Source organism: Gopherus evgoodei, chromosome 3 (assembly GCF_007399415.2).
Source record: "Gopherus evgoodei ecotype Sinaloan lineage chromosome 3, rGopEvg1_v1.p, whole genome shotgun sequence".
Taxonomy (NCBI): Eukaryota; Metazoa; Chordata; order Testudines; family Testudinidae; genus Gopherus; species Gopherus evgoodei.
In genome coordinates this window covers 99048455-99062990 of record NC_044324.1, presented here as the reverse complement: position 1 = coordinate 99062990, position 14536 = coordinate 99048455, and the positions used below count along the sequence as shown (strand labels likewise).

Here is a 14536-nt window from a genome sequence, read left to right as displayed (position 1 = left end):
TGACTCTTACAAATAAGTACAGTCATATATTTTTAGAGAAGAAAAACTGAACTATTTATCTGTACTTTCTGGTTAAGCGAGTATTATGCAGAGGTCTAAAGGTTCAAAATAATTAATAAGTGGATGGGAAGAAAGCCTTACTCAAACTCAAATTGGGAAATGAAAAAAAAAATCTACCACTAATTAGGATTCATATTTAATATATCAAGCATCCATCAAAACTAGGGGGACCAGACGTCCCGATTTTATCGGGACTGTCCCGATATTTGCTTGTTTGTCCCGCGTCCGGACCAACGTTACGTCGGAACAGTGGACAAACATGCAAAGGCTCCCGAGCTCGGAAGGGCTCGCGTCCTCCCCCGCCCCGACTCCACCCCTTCCCTCCCCCATTGGATCCCTTCCCAAATCCCCGCCTCTTCCCAAGCACGCCATGCGCAGGAGAGGCAGGGGATCGGGGGGCCGGGATGAGTGTGAGTTCGGCCTGGCTTCGAGCAGGGGAAACTCAGGCGCGCTCCCGGGGGGGGGGGCAAGCGGCGGCTGTTCTCCCCACCTGGGCAGCAGGACTCGGGAGCAGCCACTGCTCCCACTGCCGCGGGGGGGAGGAAGCGGCCAAGCACGTGGCACTTGGCGGCTGCGGCTTTGACGCCCGGGCCCCAACCCCCCTGAGCCCGGGCCTGCTGCGGGGACCCAGGAGCATGCATGCTGCACCCAGCCACGTCTGGGCTGGCTGACCAGCTTGTGCAATCCCGCGGTGGAGGCATCAGCAGCCCAACCCCGTTCGTTCCCCTGTGGGACCCGAGCGAGATGGGGGGGCTGGGGCCTGCTGCCCCCACTGCGGGGCCGCCCGCGGGATTGAGAAAACACATGCCTATCACAACATGTGGTGTACTCCACCCAGTGCACTAAATTCCCCTATAACAACTATGTGGCAGAAATGAGACGATCACTATGCTCTCAGATGAACTTACACAGAAAAATGATAAAAGGAAAAAACCTGTATCACATCACTATGGGCAAAAACACTTCTCACAAAATAATCACTCCATAGCTGAGCTCTCAGCCTTCATCCTCAAATGAAAACGGCCCAACACCTTCAAAAGACATCATAACTTTGGAGTTAATGTCATAACTTTGCTAGACACTAAAAAATCCTGGTCTTAATAAAGACACTGGATTTATGGCTTATTACAACAATTTGTAACCCACTCACCTCCCTTTTTTGCCCTATGACTGCTGAGGTTTTAACGGGCCACTTCCATTGAATGGTCTGTTGGAATATGTGTTAACTACTTATTCTAAACAATCTGCAACACTTTGGGTATGTCCACACTGGAATTAAACACCCATAGCTGGCCCAGGTCAAAGGGCTATAAAACTGCCAGCCACTAGTGTTTATTTACAGTGTACATACTCTTAGAGTTCCTTTTCCAGATGTGAAGAAGGGCTCTCTGTAGGTTGAAAGCTTGTCTCGCTCACCAGCAGAAGTGGGTCCAGTAAAAGATATTACCTCACCCACATTGTCTCTCTAGTGTAATTAATGGCCATCATTTGCCCAACTGTGCATAAAATGAAAGTGAACACTACAAATAAATGATGTTATCTAGAGACATGCTATGTGATTTAGTTACTAAGAAACAAAACCATGATTCAGCCTTGCAGATGGGGAGGGAAGAAGGAGGGAAAGGCTTAAATCTTAATAGGTGTAGTTTTAGTAAAATAATTGATATGACAGCTGTTCAGGAATTAAGAAGCTTCTTTAATTTTGCACATTTTCAAATGTGCAGATAGAGTAGACACTACTAACTTATTGAATTCATTGATCATGACCTAGTACTACAAATTTTAAAATTTCCAATCAATGTCCTTGACATTAAAGTACTGTAGACTGTTTGGGGGAAAGATTGTCTATTGTTTGAATGAAATCAAGAACTGTTGTAGGTATAAGATCATTACTTATTCCTTATCTGAGTTTTACTTACGTAAGAGAACTTATATTAGATTTTAAATAAGAATTGCCCACAGACAAGACAGTGGTTTCATTACAATATATATTTGCAATATTGTAAAAATCAAAATAGTCTCCCCTCCTATGCCTACTTGATTTTGTTAATTGGGAACTATCCAAATCTTTAAAGAAAGGGAATATTTTTCCACAGGATATGAAGATCCATACCAAGAGCAAACTCAGCCTTCAAATACGATTTATAACTTCTCCTTAATACTGTTAGTTCCATTCATTCCACCACCAAATTGTTTTCTGTACAGCATACAGTGACTCAGCCAACAATGACAGGTTTCACAGTGGTAGCCATGTTAGTCTGTATCAGCAAAAACAATGGGGAGTCCTTGTGGCACCTGAGAGACTAACACATTTATTTGGGTGTAAGCTTTCGTGGGCTAAAACCTACTACATCAGGTGCATGGAGTGAAAAACACAGTAGGCAATTATAAATATACAGCACATGAAAAGATGGGAGTTGCCTTACCAAGTGGGAGGTCAGTGCTAACCCCTCACTTGGTAAGACAACTCAAGTCTTTTCCTGTGCTGTAATATATATACCTCCTACTGAAATTTTCACTCCATGCATCTGATGAAGTAGGTTTTAGCCCACGAAAGCTTATGCCCAAATAAATGTGTTAGTCTCTCAGGTGCCACAAGGACTCCTCGTTGTTTCAACCAACAATGTATTCCTTCTCTCCTAAAGACTTTACAATCTACTTGCATAACTCCATTCAAATCCTAGTGAAACTCCCCTCCCTCTCCCCCGAATATTTCTTTTTAAAAAGATTTCTAGAAGTATTGTTGCAGCAGCTATCATGGATAATAGTAATTTCTGTAACATATTTACTTCCTATTTCTCCAAGTTATGTGCTCAGCAGGTTTAGGTCCCTTCTTACACCTCTAAATCATTAAGGGGCTGATCCAGAGCCTACTGAAACCAACAGGGGGTCTGTCCACTGACTTCAATGTGCTTTAAATTGGACCTAACCCTATTATGCATTTCATCACCTGTGCGAGCTACTAATTCTTAAGGTCAGAAGATCACTATAAAGGATTTATTGATAGAAAACTTTTCATGATTCATCTCTTAGTGGTGAAGGAGGCATTTTCATTTGGCTCCCACACGTAGCATAGGACACAGACAGTTAACTGCACACTTCTCAGCAAGCTACTACAGGAAAAAAAAGTTATTTTACGTGAAACAGACTAGTAACAATGTCTGTTTAGATAGGTCTCATTCAGTATGTTTTAGCAAGGCAGAAACCACATCAAAAACACCTCTCTCAGCTAGAAATCAGGGCTCGTGGTACACACAAGTTTCATCTGTGGCATCAAACACCCAGCCCACACACTGAATCCAGATTGCTCAATATATGTATAGAGCACACCTGACATATTTAGATTATGCAGACTCTAAGCTTTCATTTTAAAAAAATGAAAGAATGAATATATTCTTAGCCCACACAGTTGGGGCGATAAATTTCCAAATGTAAACCGCTGTGGAAGTCTTCATGAACCTGCAAATAGATAGGCTGAAACAAAGAGTCAGTAAGCAACTCCCATGTGCCTTCCTCCCATTCATCTCATTGCAGTGTTAGCTGTCGAGCCTAATGAGCGAGCACTCCAGTGAGGGAAGGAATGATATATTAACTATTTCAGTGCTGATCACTATAGTAGACAATTGGTGGAAGAGGATAATGGGAAGGTTGGGTAAATATTTGTCTAGACTCTACTCTGCCTTAGGTATTTTATGTTTCTTTTATACATGGGTCAACTGAAGTACAGAGTCTGTAAGTGACTTGGGCAAGTTCACACCAAATGATCAGTTCTGCAGGGGATAGAACCCAGGAGTCTTATCCCCGGTTCTCTAACCACTAGAACTTGCAATAATTTAAAGACACTGATCTTTGTAGACATTCTACTAATTAGTATTTTCATTTCTATTTTGTTTTCTCTCTGTCAGCCAAAATGCTGACAAGCTATGAACCTGCAAACACTGCTCTAATGATTGTATTGTGTGTCTTAGGTTTACAGGGAAGGGGAGAACAAGGACCTCCTGGTCTACCAGGTCCTGCTGGCCCAAGAGGACAACCAGGCCCAGCAGGGCCACCAGGCTATGGAAATCCAGGTCCTCAAGGTCCACCAGGGCCTCCAGGCCCACCTGGATTTTCTGCTGTTGGAAAGCCAGGCTTACCAGGTTTACCAGGAAAGCCAGGGGAGAGAGGATTAAATGGTGAAAAAGGAGACATTGGACCTGCTGGTCTCCCAGGATCAAGAGGGCCACAAGGGCCTCCTGGAATTCCTGGTCCTGCTGGAATCTCTGTTGCTGGCAAGACAGGAGAACAAGGGCCACCAGGAGCACAAGGGCCACGGGGTGTCCCCGGAGAAAAAGGTGAGGCAGGTATTCCTGGTATAAATGGACTAAAGGGAGAAAATGGATATGGAGTTCCAGGTCGCCCAGGAGACAGAGGGCTTCCAGGCCCCCAAGGCCCCCCAGGACCCCCTGGACTTGCTGGGATAGGGAAGCCTGGTGAAAATGGGTTTCCAGGTCAGCCAGGTGTGAAAGGTGATCGGGGTTTACCAGGTGCACCAGGACCGGCAGGCATCCCAGGTTCCCAAGGCCTTCCTGGGGAACCTGGAGCAGCAGGAATTGGAAAGCCTGGAGCAAATGGACCACCAGGATTACCAGGGATTCCTGGAGCTAAAGGACTGCCTGGACCCCCAGGCATGCCTGGATCCCCAGGTCTTCCAGGGTTTGGAAAGCCAGGTTTGCCAGGGATGAAAGGACATAGAGGACCTGAAGGCCTTCCTGGTGTTCCAGGAATCAAAGGAGATGAAGGCCCAGCTGGAGTTCCAGGAGAACCAGGACCATCTGGACCACCTGGAAATATGGGTCCTCAAGGACTTAGAGGAATACCGGGTGAAAATGGCCTAACTGGGCCTAAAGGTGAAGTAGGACCTGCAGGCCTTGCAGGATACCCAGGAGCTAAAGGTGACAGAGGCCTACCAGGATTACAGGGAAAACCAGGATATCCAGGGGAGCAGGGTCTTGCTGGTCCTAAAGGACCTCCAGGTTTACCAGGCCCAAAAGGGGACAATGGTCATGCAGGGCCACCTGGCCTACCTGGTCCAATGGGTGCACCAGGACTTAAAGGAGCACCAGGATTTAATGGTGAGCCAGGCCCAAGGGGACCTTCTGGAATACCTGGTATAAGAGGTCCAATTGGGCCACCAGGTATTCCAGGTTTTCCAGGCACTAAAGGGGAGCCAGGGGCACCAGGATTACCCGGTCCAGCTGGCATTGCTACAAAAGGTTTAAATGGACCTATGGGGCCACCTGGGCTCCCAGGCCCAAGAGGCAACAATGGAGAGCCTGGGTTACCAGGCCCTCCGGGTCCACCTGGTCCTCCTGGACAAGCAATACTCCCACAGATGCCAGATGGTTACATAAAAGCAGGAGAGAGTCAAGGCCTCATAGGAATGCCTCTTATGAAAGCAGGAGTAAATCAAGGTCTAACTGGAATGCCAGTGTCAGCTTTCTCTGCCATTCTCTCCAAAGCCTACCCTGGGGCCACTGTGCCCATCAAATTTGATAAAATCCTGTACAACAGACAGCAACATTATGACCCCAGAACAGGAATCTTCACATGTAGGATCCCAGGACTTTACTATTTTTCTTACCATGTACATGTAAAAGGAACAAATGTTTGGGTCGCACTCTATAAAAATGGCTCACCAATCATGTACACTTATGATGAGTACAAGAAAGGATACCTTGACCAAGCTTCTGGAAGTGCTGTCATTGATCTCATGGAAAACGATCAAGTCTGGTTGCAGTTGCCCAATGCAGAATCTAATGGCTTGTATTCCTCTGATTATGTTCACTCCTCTTTTTCAGGATTCTTGTTTGCTCATATGTGATAGTATCCCACCTTAACTCTGCTAATATTGCCTCTTTCAGATAATTTTAATTGGACTATGCTGTGACACCTATGACTGGTCATACAAATTATCTGGCACAAAGGGGAAATGATGATGATAGGGTAGGGGAATTTGTTTCAAAATTAAGCTTCAGAGTAACTTTGTGCATTTTTAGAAGTCTGTCAGAGCTTTATTTGCAAAAACTTTGTAGTAAAGGCAAGTCAGCTGTCCTGCTGAATACAACATTAAACATTATGGTAATAGATGATATAGCTCTTCTTTGTTTTACATTTTCTTAATCAGTTATTTCTAAGCTGATTTTATATTTTAAATGTACTCTTAAGCCTTCAGAAAGTAATCATTCCAGATTACTACATATTTATCTCACTGAAACAAAGACATTATTTTAAATTAATCAGTCACAGAAGTTTAGTGTGTTCATAACAAATGTTTCAAGAGATTGCTTTTAGAGAAAGGGAACACTACTTTACTTTGTTATAACAACAATAGACATGTTTATGAAGTTTCATCAACTTAAAAATATGTTTCCAAAGATTTTAGGCATAACAAAGGATTTTATATCTTACTAAGGTACTGATTTTGCTGGAGGGATCTCTTAAAACTAGTTCATCAAATAGAAGTAAAGAAAGAGAAAATCACTTGTCCAGCTATTTGTAAGAGAAGGGGTTTTGTTCCTTTAAAGGCTCTCTGCAATAAGGGGAGTGAAGGAGAAAGGTTACAGGGATGGACAGAAAGGATAAGGCGACTTTGGAAGCAAGTTTTTTGTACTATAATAATTAAATGTAAATATCTATTTTAGATAAGGGTGATCTTTTCAAGGATTTATTTAAAAAAAACTATATGTCTGAAGAGCCAAGCATTTAAGGCTAAAGATGAATACTCAGATTGTGAATCTAGAAGTCTGTGCAATGATTTTTTAGAAATGTCATTTTATAATCTGCAGCAACACACTAATGCAATATTTTTAAAGCAAATTTTAAACTAAGGTGCTGTAGACTAACTAATGTTCTGAGTATATGTTACAACTGTTTTTGTCAATAAATTCAGAAACTGGCATTATAGATCTGCAACAAAACACAGGCATTCATGCATATACTAAATTTAAAATAGCTTTATCACCTGAAATCATTAGAGGCAGTCTCTTACCCACACTGTTTTTCATGCACAGTAAGTTTATTTCTTTAAAAAGCATATATCTTTATTATGTTATTAGTTCCTAATTAATGAAAATTGGGAATGTGCATTATTCAATGACATATCTGAGCATTCCTAGCAGAGCTAATTAAATCAGCCAACAGATCACACTATCATATTTACTGTTCACATGTATATTTAATGTTTCATTAATTTGTTGGATACAGCATTCATCATTCTAATATACAGTACTCAGCACAGAAGTTATTGGTACATAAATGAGCAAATCAACTAAGTTAATATTTTTAATGGTTTTTGTTGTTGTTGTTTGTTGTTAAATGTACAAAATAGCCATGTAACAATGTGATCAGGCTTTTGTTCATATAAGATTCTTCTGTCCATGCATGGCTCTCAAAGAAGAGTATGCATCAGAGAGGCTTGTCAAATAAATCTGAAAAACTGATTTTACTGTTTATTTTAAGCTGAAGGTTGCTTTTACACCGATGCTTTGACAGTGTTACTCTTACTAAAAGCTAAAAATCCATGTTTTACCATTTTTTGATTATGTTATTTTTTTATGAAACCAAAGTCAGTGACTGTATTAATTTGAAACCAGCATTATTTTTCTTCTTTTCTAAACACTTCTATTTTGTTTTCCAAATTTGATAAAACTTAGGTATTAATGAAAAAGTGAAGATCATCTTTAAATTGGTCTGTTATTAAGTCAACATGTATTATTTTATAAATTGTAATAAATTATTATGCAACAGCTTTGCAAAATTCTAGTCATTCCTTTGCCTACAATGAACAATGCTTCTGGAAGAATCAAATAAGATTTATGCTACAGTGGCCAAGCAGACTTAGTGAGCATGTTGGTAAATTTTCACAATAGTTTTGCAAGGCTGAATGGCAACATAATAGGCACTAAACACAATACCCAAATGCCACATAAATTCTCCTTCCTCTTGAGCCAAACTGAAAATTCTACGCACACTGGCCTTTTTGATTAATCAGCCTGGTCTTGTCTCCTCATATTCCAATATAATTCATGAACAGATTCCAATTAGGATCACCACTTTTCTATACAACAAATGATTTAAATATGTAATCCTCTTGTGATAGATCATTAATCTGCTTGACTTCTCAAAGCATCTTTCCAGCATTTCAAGAGGCTATATTTAGTTGCCAATACATTAAATTTATTTGGCACTTCCATGGAAAGTGCTAACAGCCACAGTGTAGTGGATATGGGAAACCTTCCATTGGCAAGTACAAATGATCTTCGGACAATGGTTTCGCAATTACTTTATATTGAAGTAAAACATGCTGAAATTTGCCAACATGTACCTCACAAATCTAATTACTGGTAGTTACTTTTTTTTTTTCTTTTTTTTTTTTTTTTAAGTAGGGGGAGAAGGGTATTAAGTAGTACAATTGAGAGTACATTTTATGAAATCTTAATCTCCATCAATGTTAGAACAGACATCCCTACAAGACGAGTAACTTGTTACCCACTTACCTCTTCATTCATCCAAATGGACATAAACACTTGGGCTTGCTTTATAGGAGTTTAGATCAGTGATTCCCAAATTGTTCCACCTCTTGTGCAGGGAAAGCCCCTGGTGGGCCGGGCAAATTTGTTTATCTGCCGTGTCCGCAGGTTCGGCCGATCGTGGCTCCCAATGGCTGCGGTTCGCTGCTCCAGGCCAATGGGAGCTGATGAAAGCGGCGTGGGCCGAGGGATGTGCTGGCCACCGCTTCCCGCAGCTCTCATTGGCCTGGAGCAGCAAACTGTGGCCACTGGAAGCCGCGATCGGCCGAACCTGAGGATGCTGCAAGTGAACAAACCGGCCCAGCCCGCCAAGGGCTTTCCCTGCATAAGCGGTGGAACAAGTTTGGGAACCACTGGTTTAGACAAACAGTACAAGTTAAATAGCTGGAGTCTTAGACACTGACATGTTAACGAACTTTTCATATTATTGTATCAGAGACTATCTAGCCATGAGTATAATAAGATTTTAAATAACCTCAAAAAAACTTTGGATGGCTAGAGATAGATTTTGGTAGTAAATCTGGATTTCAGTCATCCAATTTTAATTTTGCAAGTCCAGCCTGAAAACCACCCAGCTTTTAGTTTTGGATTCACAATCTACTTTTACAGAAAGCAGTGACAGATTCCAATTCTTCTTAGGCAGGTACTACAAAGGTTATTAGACTTCCAAGAAACACCAAACATAGCAATTCAATTAATGGAAAAACTGTCAAATCAGAAGTGAATGAAATGCAGCCAGAGAAAAAAAATACGGAAAAATCAGAACAAAAAAATCACGGATGCTGAGCTCAGAATGAAGATTCATTTTCTTTCACAATTCTTTCACCATTTTTAAAAACAATCAACTATAGTTTAAAAATACTCTATAAACAAAACAATTTACTCCTACTCACAGAGGAAGAAATATATATATATATATATATATAAATAAAAACAGTGTAAAGTACCCAGAAGTCTAGTCCTCTTTTGCCAGTACAAATACTGTAATGGCCATCAGCTGTGAGCAGGAAAAGAAAGTTTCAGAAAGTTTTCTGGTTTCAGATAATCTTCCTTCCTGAATTTGATGTTTAGTATACAGAAAGAATGACAGTTGATTAAGAATTGCTATTAATACACTATAATACAAAATAGATATTAAAAAGCTGAAATAACTTCAGATTTTCCTATGTTGGCATTTAAGTTCAATGACCATGACCTGTAGTGTTTCTTAAAATATTTAAAAAGAATCAAGAATGAAAAAAATTAGAAGTGTGTCCTTTAAACCTGAGGTCCTGAAACTGTGGTCCATAGAGTGCTTACTGATAATACTTGGAGAGTTGGTGCATACTCTCCTTATCTCCAATGGAACTACATGAACAGACAGTTAAAAATACTCTGCATACATTCATAATATCAATTGTCTATATGCCCATTTGCTTTCATCACTACAGAAACATAAGAGAATGCATATGTGAGAGGCAGCGTCTGGGAAGGATGAATGGGAAGGAAATCAGTCCTCAGGGTACTCCATGAATTAAACTGTGGTCCACATTAGGGCTGGTGAAAAGTTTTCCATCAAAATTAGGTTTTCACTTAAATAAAAGTGTTCACAAAATGTCTGCTTCCCACAGAAAAATTACTTTTTCAATTTAACAAAAAAAACCACAATCTGAAAACTAAAATGCTCTAAATGCAGCAACATTGCCTCATGGGATTTGTAGTGCAGTTGTCTTATGTCCTCATGCTCCTCGGTGGGCTAGGTTTCCCTCCAGACTACATCTACCATGGTACACGATGGTCAGGGATTCCTGTGATACATCTCTTCCCCTTTCAAAATGGGGGCCATGGTGCACCGTGGCAGATTGTAGTCCTATCCAGGAACCTGGCCTATAGAAGAGAATGGGATATAAGGCACCCAAACTACAACTTCCATGAGGTATTGGAGTAGCATTTTAGAACTGAAATATTTTGGATGTTGGCCAAAATAAAACATTTACCATTGAAAATTTAGACATTTTTCTGTGGAAGAAAACTCCATTTTTCAACCATCTTTTGTCCACACTGTGTAAGTGTTCACAAATTCCTGCCTTAAGCTTTAGAAAGTATGTTAAAAATAAAATTTGCCTTAACTTTTTAATTTGCTCACTTGTACAAGGTGAGAAATATAATTAATACATTTCCTCTAATTAAATATCTCACATAAATTAATTTTAAGGAATCTGAACAAGCAAAATGGCCAGAAATACTTTTAAACTAGTCATGAGTTTTGTAATAATGATTCTTACAACATACTATTAAATATATTCTATGAAGTAATTTTAAAGGGAATTCTTTCCGATGCTGTTGGCAAACTATCAAAAACTTACCATTTTGAAAATGATACAAAAAGGAGGCAGAAAAACTCAATTAGTTTACACAAAAAGGGCCTACAGATATGGATCAACTATGTTAAAATCACACTTGGTAATAAATAAAAAATGTGGAACTGGAAATTAATGAACCAAAACTGGTGTGTCAGATATTAGGCCTACTTTGACAAAATAATGGACAAAATAATGAGGGTGGGCTTTTCCAACCACTCTTCCCTGTGAGGTTCCCTAAACAAAAAACAAAACAAAACACACACACATACTTTTTTTGTGAGAGGTGGGGAACAGGGAAGAACAGACAAAGACAACTAGAGCGTCACCATCATGGCTGCCATCCCCATCACCTCTTGGGACCCCAGACCTTCTTCATTCTAATCCTAAGGGGATATCCTGACCAGACTGGTCTAGAGAGGATCCAGATGACATCAGCACCTGTATCAGTTCCAGCTAAATCCCAGACATCACCTGAGATTTAATAAGTTTGGACTTTAACAGCAGCAACAACAGCTCAAGCTCATTTCAACTAACCTCTTCTCTTCTAACCAAAAAAACCCCAACAACAGCTACTACCATCTTTGATACCATCTAAGAGACTGTCAAAACGGGGGGGGGGGGAGGTCCCGCTATAGGAACAATATATAGGGGGAACAAGAAATGTTGTTAAAACAAAAGCTTTACTTAATACTTTACATTTCAAATGCTTTTACAGTTTTTCCTTCTTCTCTATATCTTTAATAAAAAGTTAAAAATATTTTTAATGGTGCATTTGCCATGGTACTAGGGGCTGAGGTCCCTGTATACCAAACCCTGGACCTTGTTTAACACTACTTAATGCTGGACAGTAACTGGGTTATGTTAACACCTTAGACCCATTTCATAGAATCATAGGAGAATGGAGTTGGAAGAGACCTCAGGAGGTCATCTAATCCAACACCTTGCTCAAAGCAGGACCAACCCCAACCAAATCATCCCAGCCAGGGCTTTGTCAAGCTGGGCCTTAAAAACCTCTAAGGAAGGAGATTCCACCACCTCCCTAGGTAACTCATTCCAATGCTTCACCACCTTCCTAGTGCAATAGTTTTTGGGAAGGAATTTTCCTCCAGGGCAGATTGGCAGAGGCCCTGGGGATTTTTCACCTTCCTCTGCAGCATGGGGCATGGGTCACTTGCTGGAGGATTCTTTGCACCTTGAAGTCTTTAAACCACAAGTTGAGGACTTCAATAGCTCAGAGGTTTGTTACAGGTGGTGAGATTCTGTGGCCTCCATTTTGCAGGAGGTCAGACTAGAAGATCATAATGGTCCCTTCTGACCTTAAAGTCTATGAGTCTATAATATCCAACCTAGACCTCCCGCACTGCAACTTGAGACCATTGCTCCTTGTTCTGTCATGTGCCACCACTGACAACAGCTAAGCTCCATCCTTTTTGGAACCCCCCTTCAGGTAGTTGAAGGCTGCTATCAAATGCCCCCTCATTCTTCTGCAGGCTAAAAAAGCACAGTTTCCTCAGCCTGTCCTCATAAATCATGTGCCCCTAATCATTTTCATTGCCCTCCACTGGACTCTTTTCAATTTGTCCACATCCTTTAGTGGGGGGCCCAAAACTGGACACAATATTCCAGATATGGCCTCAGCAGTGCTGAATAGAGGGGAATAATCACTTACCTCAATCTGCTGGCAGTGCTCCTATTAATACAGCCCAATATGTCATTAGCCTTCTTGACAACAATGTTGACTCATATTCAGCTTCTCATCGACTGTAATCCCTAGGTCCTTTTCTGCAGAACTGCTGCTTAGCCAGTCAGTCCCCAGCCTGTAGCAGTGTACGGGATTCTTCCATCCTAAGTGCAGGACTCTGCACTTGTCCTTATTGAACCTCATCAGATTTCTTTTGGTCTAATCCTCCAATTTGTCTAGGTCCCTCTGGACCCTCTCTCCCCTCAGCTTTGCTAAAGTCAGGATATATCATGTCCACCACTTTCCCCATAACCAGAGAGCCAGTTATCTCACCACAGAAGGCAATCAGGTTGGTGAGGCATGACTTGCCTTTGGTGAATCCATGTTGACTATTCCTGATCACCTTCCTCTCCTCCAAGTGCTTCAAAATGAATTCCTTGAGGTCCTTAAATTTATTTCATTTAAATTAGTACAACAGTCCAAGGAGGACTGTTGTAAAAGAGAAGTATGTGTGTACTAAAATAAACATTGCCACTGATAGGATTATGAAAGATCAAGCTTTCAGTCACAAAATATGTACATTCATCTGTTTGTACACAGAGCCCCGCTACTTTTATACACAAATAGGTATTTGCATATGGAAACATGTAACTTGCAGGCACAATTTTGTAGATCAATTTGGAAATTTGGCCTTACATGTGCAGCTCAATGCTATCTAAAGAAGTTCTACTGCACAGAAATTTACATAATCAACACCATTTAGAAGCAAAGCCTTGTGCAATACAAGATTCTTAATGCAAATTCTGCAGAAGTACGATAGCTAATGAAAAGTGTATTTTTCTTCCTATCTGTTTGCAAAGAATGATCTTGCTGAAAATAGTGTATTTGAATGAAGATTTCCTTGATTCCCTAAAGGTTCTCACAAATTTCCAATATCACATCATGCACCCAATGGAAGATATAAGCTAGAAGATATAGAAAGGTATATTTATGAACATCTGGTCATTATCTGTGAAACACATTCTGGCATCATCCACTTGCAACACTAAACAATTATTTTGCTTAGACCCACTCTACCATGGAATACATTTTTATTTCTAATGAAAATCAATTTGAGTAACAAAGCAAATGTAGAAGTTTCTGCTTCAGTAAATATATAAATAGGATTGGACAGATTAGATTTTTATTGGTAAATGACAGGAAATGGTGATCTCCCCATAGAGACACAAACCTATGAAAAAATATTTGCCTGTCTATACATTTTGATTTTCATCGACTGGAAAGTAAGTAAAATGCTGCTTGAGAATTGAGAGACTGATTAAGAATATTTACTTTGTATATTTTTACATGTGATGTTGACAATTTGTGATGTAATGGTTATAGAGTTTTAAATTTTGAATCTCAACATTTACTGCCATTAAATAATTATTGTCTGATTCCCCATAATTTCCTGCAACTATGAAAATTTAAACCAATATGAATAAAAATGCTTAAAACCCACAATTTTGCACAACTGTGAAAATTTAGATCAAAATTTTTAAAAAATATCTTAAAAGTAAACACATATTATCTGTGAAATTATTTAAAAAAAAATTGAATTCTGCCAAGCCTATAAATATTTTCAGCCTACCGTAGTAAGTGTGTTTTGAATTAACTTGCCTACCTTTAAAAGCTAAGGTTTTATAGTTATGCTGTATAGCAGCAATCACATCCTTCCAAAAGTTGTATTTTGTCTGTCTGACATGCTGTAAGAGTAATAAATAAACAAACAAACACACAGGTCAGGTATCAGTTTTTACGTGAGCAAAAATAAAGTGAACGTCATTAACAAACAACAATTATTTGAAAGCAAAGTGTTACGGCTTGGGACTCACGAGATCAGG

General features: G+C 40.1%; 2 protein-coding genes across 2 annotated transcripts in view; one reads left to right on the top strand and one right to left on the bottom strand.

The window, feature by feature from the left end:
• Nucleotides 1–6214, top strand: part of COL10A1 (collagen type X alpha 1 chain) — an 80792-nt gene extending 74578 nt beyond the window's left edge. Inside the window, exon 3 of the mRNA XM_030556164.1 lies at nucleotides 4029–6214. Coding sequence (XP_030412024.1) covers nucleotides 4029–5923 — 1895 coding nt within the window. The 3' untranslated portion in view covers nucleotides 5924–6214. The remainder of the gene's footprint in view (nucleotides 1–4028) is intronic.
• Nucleotides 1–14536, bottom strand: part of NT5DC1 (5'-nucleotidase domain containing 1) — a 238906-nt gene that overhangs the window by 200841 nt on the left and 23529 nt on the right. Inside the window, 1 exon segment of the mRNA XM_030556165.1 lies at nucleotides 14317–14398. Within this exon segment, the coding sequence (XP_030412025.1) occupies nucleotides 14317–14398 (82 nt within the window).